This window comes from Lipotes vexillifer, unplaced genomic scaffold (genome assembly GCF_000442215.2).
Source record: "Lipotes vexillifer unplaced genomic scaffold, Lipotes_vexillifer_v1.1 scaffold217, whole genome shotgun sequence".
Lineage (NCBI taxonomy): Eukaryota > Metazoa > Chordata > Mammalia > Artiodactyla > Lipotidae > Lipotes > Lipotes vexillifer.
This window is the reverse complement of record NW_006788200.1, coordinates 724034-734855: the sequence shown is the minus strand read 5'-3', so window position 1 is coordinate 734855 and position 10822 is coordinate 724034. Positions and strand designations below refer to the sequence as shown.

At 35.0% G+C, this 10822-nt stretch overlaps 1 protein-coding gene across 2 annotated transcripts in view; it reads right to left on the bottom strand.

The window, feature by feature from the left end:
• Positions 1-10822, bottom strand: part of RAD50 (RAD50 double strand break repair protein) — a 102074-nt gene that overhangs the window by 33253 nt on the left and 57999 nt on the right. For both annotated transcript variants that reach the window (XM_007461334.1, XM_007461335.1), the window contains exons 17-21: positions 9704-9814; positions 9168-9260; positions 8967-9080; positions 2911-3038; positions 371-595 (exon numbers count right to left, since the gene is read on the bottom strand). In XM_007461334.1, the coding sequence (XP_007461396.1) occupies positions 371-595; positions 2911-3038; positions 8967-9080; positions 9168-9260; positions 9704-9814 (671 nt within the window). The remainder of the gene's footprint in view (positions 1-370; positions 596-2910; positions 3039-8966; positions 9081-9167; positions 9261-9703; positions 9815-10822) is intronic.

Below are 10822 nucleotides of genomic sequence, written 5' to 3'. Positions count from 1 at the left end.
AAAAAAAAAAAAAAAAAAAAAAAAAAAAAAAAAACAGCAAAAATCTGTGTCAGTGGTTACAAAGAGTAAGGATGACAAACGGTTGAGATAAGGAGGAGCATCTAAGTGGATGGCAGTTAGTGATAACAGTAGAGTTCTTGGATTGTGTATGGGGGGGGTGGGATCATGAGTGCACCTTAATATGCTTTATAACTTTACTTCATAATTCAAGTAAGCATGTGTGTATGTGTACACACATATACACATATATTTTTCCATTCTGTGGTAGGTATGAAATACATTAAAAAAGTTAAAAAGAGTGAAAGTAAGACTAAATTATGCTAGTTGATACTGATTGCAATGGGAACCAAATCCCCAGTCCAATACTTACTGGTCAAGGGTCTTATAATAAATGTCCAGATCCTTGTTCACAAGCTCTGTTGTTCTCATAACAATCATCATTTCCCTATACTTTTCCTCGGCATCCTGAAATTGAGGGTCTCGAAGTTCTTTCTTAAAACGAATAATTTCATCCTCATAACCTTCCTGTCGCCCTATTGCCGAATCGTGATTTCTTTTTATATTGTCTATTTTTTCTCCCAACTTCTGATGTTCACTAGGAGGGAAAACGACAAATGACCAGTTTTAGATTTTAGCAGCCTAAAGTGGAAAAGACAGATTTCTTCAGATAGATAATTATCATTTATCATTCTCCTTAGCAATCAGCATACGAAAAGTCTCTCCTTGCTTTTTCTTTAAGGTTTCAGTATTAAGGAAAACTTTCTTCTTTCCAAATCTCTGAAGCATCCAGGTTTTTAAACAGCTGATTTCTGTGTGCTCAATAAAGTACTCTCATAACATGTGAACACTGAAAAAGTTCCTGACGTTTACACACTAACCTAAGAAAAGTACTCTTGGTGATTAATATTACAAATTCACAAACTTCTCATTGTGAACTAAGAATGCTCAGTTACCAACTCTGAGAAGTTACTGAGCAACAGGTATCATCAGTTCGTTCACAGTATGTCAGACAGAAGAAAATTTTATCTCAAACAATTTATGCAGTAGTATTACTAAAAGTTTGTATTTCTCTATTAAAATTTCTCTTGCATAAGTATAATAAAGCATCAATAAAGAGAGGGGATATATGTATACGTATAGCTGATACACTTTGCTGTACAGTAGAAACTAACACAACATTGTAAAGCAACTATACTCCAATAAAAATTAAAAAAAAAAAGAAAGAAAAGAAAAACATGGAGAGGAGTTCCAAAAAACAAAGCATCAATACTGACAAAAAAGTAAAATACTTGGGCTTCCCTGGTGGCACAGTGGTTGAGAGTCCGCCTGCCGATGCAGGGGACACGGGTTCATGCCCCGGTCCAGGAAGATCCCACATGCCGCTGAGTGGCTGGGCCTGTGAGCCATGGCCGCTGAGCCTGCATGTCCGGAGCCTGTGCTCCGCAAAAAGGGAGGGGCCCGGGACCCAAAAAAAAAAAAAAAAAAAAAAAAAAAAAAAAAAAAAAAGTAAAATACTTAAACTTTTCTGATAACTTGGTAGATAATACAGATTTTAACGTATGCTTTAAAAATCTTCATTTATTTAACAATTACTTATTAGGCATCCTCTTATTTGTCAGGCACTTCTCTCAAGATTGTGAACATCCTTATAGAACTGGCCTGATTATCTGTTTTGTTGACATTCCTGTTGTGTCCTGGTTGAAGAAAGGTTTGAAAAAGAGAAGTTATGCTTAGTAGTCTGAATGAATGTAAAAAGCACTGTTATGTACTAATTACAGAAGGAATTATAAAAATATCTGTCTTTGATCTTTAGTAGCAAGGAATAAACTGTTTCATTTAAAAGCTTATTCTATAAGCTTCACTTTTTTTTTTCAACTTGGCACCAAGAACACCAACATTACAGTGTTAAAGAGCTGAGGCTTGGAAGCTAGTATATCTGGTCACATTCCTGGCTTTCATTCTAATTTCCTATGATCTTTTTTTCTGGGTCTCAGTGTCCTAATGCATAAAAAACAAACAGGCTGAAAGATGAAGAGCTCTTCTAGTTGTTAAGTCTGATCTCCTTGATATATGAAAGAGTTATTTAAAATAGCTAAACCAAGAGAACTTACAATAACATAGGAGTAACTATTTGTTAGGTTTTAATAACTAAATTAAATTTCAATTTATTATATCCTTTAGAAAAACTTAAGCATTCTTTGATTCAGATTTCTTTGTGAAATCACAAGAAAAATGAAAAATCTACAAGGAATGGCTGAATGAATGAGTATATCCAACCAGCTGAGGTGGTTCCAAAAAATCTATTTGGCTAGTACAACCTTTTATACCAGTCTAGTGCCTTAGCATCAACCAGGTTCTTACAGAATTCCTAAGGCAACTGTAAGGCAGAGAAAGCAAGAATAAAATCTTTTCTGCTGTAGCATGAAGACAGCAACTACAGTAAATACCAATAAAACCAGATGAAAGAAGAATTCTATTAATCGCAAAAATGATGCTCTGGTTTGCGCATTATTACACCTGGGACCATGTAGAATGGGTCACCAATGTCAAATTGCTTTGGCAATAACTCCATTAAGAGTTAAGCATTAAGCTCTGACCCAGGCAGGGTCCAGAGGCCATATATTCTTTATGCCATAATCTTGTGAAGCAGGCTCGCCAAAGTCTGGGAACTTGGTATTTTTAACACTGGCCATCACTGCATAGTCATAGTGTGACTATAAATTCTATATTACTACTTCAGCTTGTAAAGCCATGAAATACATTTGTAAAAAAAGTGCCCATCTTCCTTTAGTCTGAAAGGACACTTTGGCTACAGGCTTACATTCTTTTTAAAAAACATGTATTGAATATTTTTCACATTTCAATAATAAAGACCTTTATTTAAACTAAAGATTATTTTTTAAAACACACTTTTTCATTTGTAAAACCTGCATTTGACCCATTTCCTTCAAATGTTGTTTTCTTTCTTCTTCAACTTCTTTTAGTTCTTCATTCCTTTTTCTTAAAGTAAGGTTATCCTGTAGCCACCTTTCTTGTATCTAAATGTAAATATTAAATTCGTTAATAAAAATAATCAAGTTACCAACATGTGATTCATAGCAGGCAACTGGTGACAGGTAGTGCTAATTCTGCCTTAGAATCATGTGTATCTCAGCAGAGGGAGAAGAAGCCAGTGTAAAGGAATCTCCAGGCCTGGAGGAATCTGGATGGCCCATATACACACAAAACAGACATTAAAATGATGAGATAAAATGATATAACTGGATTTTTAATATTTTATTTTTTATTTTATTTATTTATTTATTTTGTGGTACATGGGCCTCTCACTGCTGTGGCCTCTCCCGCTGCGGAGCACAGGCTCCGGACGCACAGGCTCAGCAGCCATGGCTCATGGGCCCAGCCGCTCCGCGGCATGTGGGATCTTCCCAGACTGGGGCACAAACCCGTGTCCCCTGCATCAGCAGGCGGACTCTCAACCACTGCGCCACCAGGGAAGCCCTGGATTTTTAATATTTTATACCTATGCCCCACTGGATCATCTTGCATAAGAACCTCACAATGGAGCCTAGTGATCTAAAAGATAAAAAGAGAGCAAGACTACTACCAAAGTCTCCCCCACTTTTTTTTCCCTAGTTGTATTTGTCTACTAACATGTGCCAAGACCATTACACACTGTTAAGTATGTCAGATAAGATTTTTACCTTCAAGCTGACAATCATACAAGGCAGTAAGAAGTTTCACAAAAACAGTAAGTCTATATACTTGATGACACTTTTCTGGCCACTGAATTGCACTGAAAAATTTAAATTTAGCTGTTCTTGTTGAGTAGTTTTGTCCTTAAAAAGCAACCACTAAATCATTTGGCAGCGGCAGCAGCACCAACACAATTATTTCAGTACTTTTCCTGGTGATTAAAATGGACTATGTTGTCAAGTCAAGAGACAAACAGGAAACAATTTATAAGTTGACTCTTTGGAACTTAGGAAAAAAAATTTTCCTGAAGAAAATGGTGGTTTGGCCCATAGAAGCCTGAACAGAAAAAATTCATCCTAAGTTTGGAGTCAGGGCTTCTCAAAGACCCTTCTACAGCAACCCTTGTTGTTGAGATAAACTCAGTGATGTGGGAAGTAGGAGGCAGGGGCAGGTCTTCGGTAACACTTTGTTGCCAACAGTACTGACACAGGAGTCACCAGGGAGAAACAATTTGGGAGGTGGGAGAGAAGAAGGGAAGCCAAGGACTTCTCTCATATGCTTAATGTTCACATCCAACCTTGCCCATCTGTGAATCACTATTTTGAGGGTATTTTTGTTTTTTTAACTGTCATTAAGGTTCCTTTCAGTATTCCTGGAACTAATAATATAAATATATACCTATCTATTAAAGGCATCATTATAAGCAGTTAGAAATGACTAAAATGACATGGTTGTAAATGTCCTTTTGTTGCCAAGGCAACCTAATGTGCCACTGCAGCTGCTATGACTCTCCAAGATTCTCCCATGGGGAACTATGCTTATACATTTTCCTTATTAGGAACAAAAGAATGTGGCACTGCTCGCTTTCATCTAATATATAACAATGGAATTTGCTTTCATGAATACCTGAAAGGACTCTTTAAAGGGCTATCACATTTTTAGGTGACACTGATTTTTTGCATGAAATAATGTTCCTGGTCTGTTATCCTGCATGGTCACCAGAAAGCTAGGGATTTCCTTCTTTTAGGTCAGCTTCTAATTGCTCTTTCATTCTGAAAAACAGTATATAGCACAGTAGTTAAAGAGCATAGGCTTTGAAGTCAGAATATACCTAGGCTCAAATCTCAGCATTACAGCTTTCAAATAGGATGACTTTGGACAAATTAGTTTAAATTCTCTGAGCCTTTTAAAGATTAAAATAGTTAGTATATGTAAAAAGTACTAAGTACAGTGCCTGGCTCAATAATTGCTAGTGAAATACCTTTTGGGTCAAATCTGTCCTTATACTTTAAGCAGTAAAAATTCCAGTTACAGTCTTCAAAATAGAAAATAGGAGAGAAAGAAGAGATAAAGTATCAGAAAAAACCAGATGCAGGTATACTACACCAAAACTGTTTTCCTATTATACTAGCAATTTGACAATGTAGGGTCAAGTTCTACCTCTGTTACTCACTACTTTTGTGACCTTGGGCAATTAAGGTCAACTCCAGTTCCCTTCATCTGAAAAATGAGGGAGGAAGATTATTAAACTTCCAAATTTTAAAATTCTGTGGAGTAAATTGAATAGGGCTTAAGTGCATAAATAAGCTGTTAGGCTCCTCAACTCTTAAGATAGTAACCCCAATCACTCAGCTCAGAGAGCAGCTGGCCACGTAAAGGAACCATAAAAGTTAGCTGCTTTCTAGTTACCTGTGATAGAGTAATATGCTGAATAAACCCCATTCCAAAATCCACCAAAAGTCTGGTTGGGAAAAATGTCATTTATAGAGGATTTCCTGAAAGCCATGCGGTGCTCTGACTCAGTGATTAATAGTTAAGGGGACACATCAGAACCTCTGAGGCACTTTAACAAAATATACATGCATATGTGTATGCCCATGCCCCAGAGGTTCCCATTTATTGGTCTGGAATGGAGAAAGAGATGTGTATTTTCAATAACCCAGGTGATTTTTTTTTAAGTTTGAGATGTAATTCATATACCATAAAACTCACCAATTTAAAGTGTACAATTCAGTGGTTTCAGTATATTCACAAGGTTCTCATTCCAGCACATTTTATCACCCCAAATAGAAACTCCATACCCATTAGCAGTCACTCTCTATTCCCTTTTCTTTCCTTCCCCCCAACCCCCAGCAACACTCCTCTGCTTTCTGTCTCTACAGATTTGCCTATTCTGTACATTTCATATAAATGGAATCATACAATATGGTCTTTTGTGATTGACTTCATTTAGCATAATGTTTTCAAGGTTTGTCCATGTTGCAGCATCTATCAACATTTCATTCCTTTTAATGGCTGAGTAATATTCCATGATGGTTAATTTTATGTGTCAACTTGACACCACAGGGTGCCAAGACATTTGGTCAAACATTATTCTGAGTGTCTTTGACAGTGTTTCTGGATAAGATTAACATTTGCATTGGTAGACTGAATAAGTAAAGCAGACTGCCCTTCCTAATGTGGGTGGGCCTCATCCAGTCAACTAAAGACGTGAACAGAACAAAAAAGGATGAATAAGGGGTAACTCATCCTGCCTGACTGTATGAGATGGGACAGTGGTTTTTTCCTGCCTTCATATTTAAACTGAAACCTCAGCTCTTCTTGGATCTAGAGCCTATTAGCTCTCCCAGTTCTAAGGTTTCAGACTCAAACTGGAACTACACCATCAAGCTCTCCTGAGCCTCCAGCTTGCCAACCACAGATCTTAGGACATCTCAGCCTCCACAACACTTGAGTTAATTCCTTATAATAAATTTCTTTATCTATATCTTTATCTGTATCTATATTTATTGATCTCCTACTGGCTTTGCTTCTCTGGAGATCCCTGACAAATACATATGAATATACCAAATTTTATTCATCTGTTCATCAGCTGATAACCATCTGGGCTGTTTTCCATATTTTGACTGTCGTGAATAATGCTGCTATAAACATTCTTGTCCAAGTTTTTATGTAAACATATATTTTACGTTTTCTTGGTTATTATACACTTAGGAGTGGGAAAAACCCAGGTGATCTTGATGGGTACCTATAGCTAACTTTTGCTCTCCAAACACTCTAACATTTATCTTAGGCTCCAATCACACCACCTTCTACACTCATCAAGGGATGATAAAGGTGCTGAAACACACTGTAAAAACAAACAAAAACAACCATGAAGTTTGTTGAAGACCTGCTTTTTATTAAAAAATAAAATTAAAAATTCATGTCTTCCTTTCCATGAATGCCTATGGAGACATTTTTCTCTGGTCTCAGTCCAGAGAACTGGTTTGTTTTTAGCTTTGAGACAATGTGAAACTTAATTAATTATGACTTTTTCTCTTCATGTGACTACTAAAATCTTTAGCAAGCATACCAGATTTCATGGCCTACATTTTATATACTTACTACTCTCCTGGTTTCACTGTCTTCTTCTTGTCCTTATTTCCACATTGTCTCATTTTCTCATCAATTTAAAATGTTATTTAGCATTGCTCTATGTATATAACTTAGTAAACGATTTCTAGAACACGGCAGGTTATAAAAGTAAACTAATATAGTCAGATCCACTAAATTTAGACCTTCAACTTGAAAAGGGTCACAGACTGGTGTATCTTAATTATCTCTCTATATTTGTATGGACATTACTGATTTATAGATTGTGATTTTCAATAGAAAACCCACAAGCTAGTGATAACTAAGTATTTTGTTATATATGCTTCATAAATTTATATAGCATTTATTAGATGGCAGAGATTTGATTTACCTTTGACTGATAGTCATATATTTGACATTCCTGGCACTATGGCCAGAGATTCTGCAGAAAACGGGTATGGCTAATCTTCAAAGAGATTTTAACCATTATTTATAACCAAGTGATTAAAGCTTTCAAATAGCAAATTTTATTCAAAACAGCAGGAACAGAGAAGTGGTGTAGTTTTCAAAGGCATTAACTATCATGCTTATATAAGGCATGCTGAAAATTATTTTCTTAATGTGATTTTAATTATACTGTGGAAATTAATTTCCTTAATCAAGAAAGTAAATGATAAAGGAATCAACTGAAAAACAACTTAGTATATACATATTTTACTTACAGACAACTTTTAAGAATGATACCTAGAAGTGAGATTGAGAATTGGCAGAAGGGGAAGGAGACTTTAATTTTATGCTTTTATGTTTAAACTTTTACCAGGTAAGTCTTTTACTGAAAATAAAAATTAAAAAAGGAAAGAAAAAAAGACAATGTTATTAGAATTGCTTTTCTCAGGGAACCCTCCTACAATGTTGGTGGGAATGTAAGTTGGTACAGCCACTGTGGAAAACAGTATGGAGGCTCCTCAGAAAACTAAAAACAGAATTACCATATGATCCAGCAACCTCACTCCTGGGCATATATCCAGACAAAATTATAATTCAAAAAGATACATGCACCCCTACATTCATATCAGCACTATTCACAATAGCCAAGACATGGAAACAACCTAAATGTCCATCAACAGATGAATAAAGATGTGTTACATATATACAAGGGAACTCAGCCATAAAAAAAAACCAAAATAATGCCATTTGCAGCAACATGGATGCAACTGGAGATTATCATACTATGTAAGTCAGAAAGATAAATAACCATAGGATATCATTAATATGTGGAATCTAAAATGTGACACAAATGAACCTATCTATGAAACAGAATCAGGGACACAGAGAACAGACTATGGTAGCCAAAGCGGAGGAGAGGGTTGGACTGGGAGTTTGGGATTAGCATACACAAACTTGTATATATAGAATGGATAAACAAGGTTCTACTGTATAGCACATGGAAATATAATCAATATCCTGTGATAAGCCATAATGGAAAAGAATATGAAAAAGAATATATATATGTAACTGAGTCACTTTGCTGTACAGCAGTAATTGACACAACACTGTAATTCAACTATACTTTAATAAAAAATAAATTAAAAAAAGAATACAATCAGGTAAAAATGTTATGATGAAAAGAATCACAACAGCTTGAGTTATACCAAATGCACCTTTTTTTATTATTTCATTTTACAAATGAAAATATGTCTCTTTTTATACTGCCAAAGGAAAATTTTGTGTCTCAGTAACATAAAAAAGAAACATACTTTTTATATAAACATATACACATAAAAAAAAAAAAGAATTGCTTTTCTCTACTGTTTGCATTTCTACTCAATGCAAGTATTGAACATAAAAAATAAAAAAGAAAGATAAGAATGTTACTGGTATAAGTGCCACCATAAATCATTAGCAAAAAAAGGACCTACCTTCTGTGTATCAATATCTTGTCTCATGACTCCCATTTCCTTATTAATCTTTTCTTTGTGTTTCTCGCATTCACTTAGTTGAGCTATTACTTTATTAAGTTCAGTTTCTTTTTGCTACAAAAATGAAAATTTCTTAAGCACAAGAAATAAAAATATAAACAATCATTTTAAATTATATTCAATTAAGTTGTTTTAAATTACCTTCTTATAGTCATCTTTTCCATCTTGAATATAATTCTCAATGTCTTTCACATAACCATGAATATTTTTAACCTTCTCTTTGATATCATTTATCTGTGGAAAAATATTTATTAAAAATACACTAGTTCAGACTAGGGCACTTAAGAAGATTTATTTCCAAGTAATATCTTTTATTAAGATAACAAAACCTTAATAGGAGAGTACAGTGAAACACTGGCTTGGAAGTTAGAAGCCCTGAGTTCCAGTTTCCATCACCAGCAGATTTTATCTGAAATCAAATTTTATGATCTCCCTTTATTACCTATGGGATTAGATTAAAAGGTCTCAATTCTCAACTTCTATTTTAGATCAAGAAGCAAAATAATTTACATTTAATCATTCTAAAAAATTTTGAATGTTAAGATTATGTCGCCAATATGAAAATACTATTTCATCATGTTTTTAATTTCATGTGAAATACTAGTGTCCAACATGGTGCTCTGAATAATAATTTTAACATATATTTTTTATAACTAAATATATACATGAAATCTTACTTTATCCTGTGCTATTTTGTTGCTTGTATTTTTTTTGTTGATTAATTCTTCTTTCTCCTGCTGGAACTTTTCCAATGTTGTTTCCAAAGGGCTTACCTGCTCTTTAGCATCCTAAGGATATAAAAAATATAAGGTCTTATATAACATTCCATTATCTTATTTCAGGTGTCACACTTCATAATAAAATCACTTTCTATGTACCAGGCTTTAAAAGTCAATTCATGTGCTCCTTCCAACAACCCTATGAGGAAGGTACCATTATTTTCCTGCTATATTTCAGATGAGCACAGAGATGATTTATCCAGGGTCCCAAAAGCCAGTAAATGACGGAGCCAGGATTCAAATCTCATCCAGCTCCAGAGTCTTTCTCTCATCCAGCTCCAGACTCTTTCTTTTAACCACTACGCTATACTGCATCAGCCACTGACTTGATTCTTAATCTACACCACGTACTCCCAATTATATGAGCATGTGGCTTCAGGTATAAATTTTCATAAGTTTGTAGGGGCCCATATCAGCTCTGTGTGACTGACAAATAGGAAAGCTCTTTCAGTCCAGGTCTTTCTTTTACAAATGGAAATATGATCATAAAAGAACTTTTTTTTGAATTATTCTTCCATTTTCTGTTACAACTGATGAATACACAGAGCACTAAGTTTGATTCCAAACACAAAACCATGTGATCAAGTTTGTAAACCAAAAATTGAGTTAACAAGCCATACCTTGCCTTCAGCACAGACACAGCCAAATTATAAAGTTCATCTGCTTTTAGCTGCATGGGTAGTGGGATTTCTCATGACTTCTGCTTTTTAAAGTATTCACTGTCATTCTAAAATGGTAGGCTATATACAAAACCATCAGTTTTATTCCAGAATATATCATCTTAATAATAAAAACTTTTGTATGCACGTACTGCCAATACATTTAAAAAGGCCCAAATTTTAACAAAAGATTAGACAAGTTCATCAGACAAGAGATCATAAATTATTTTGGCTGAAAAAAAATCTTAAAAAAAAATATGGGGCTTCCCTGGTGGCGCAATGGTTGAGAGTCCGCCTGCTGATGCAGGGGACACGGGTTTGTGCCCCGGCCCGGGAAGATCTCACGTGCTGCGGAGCG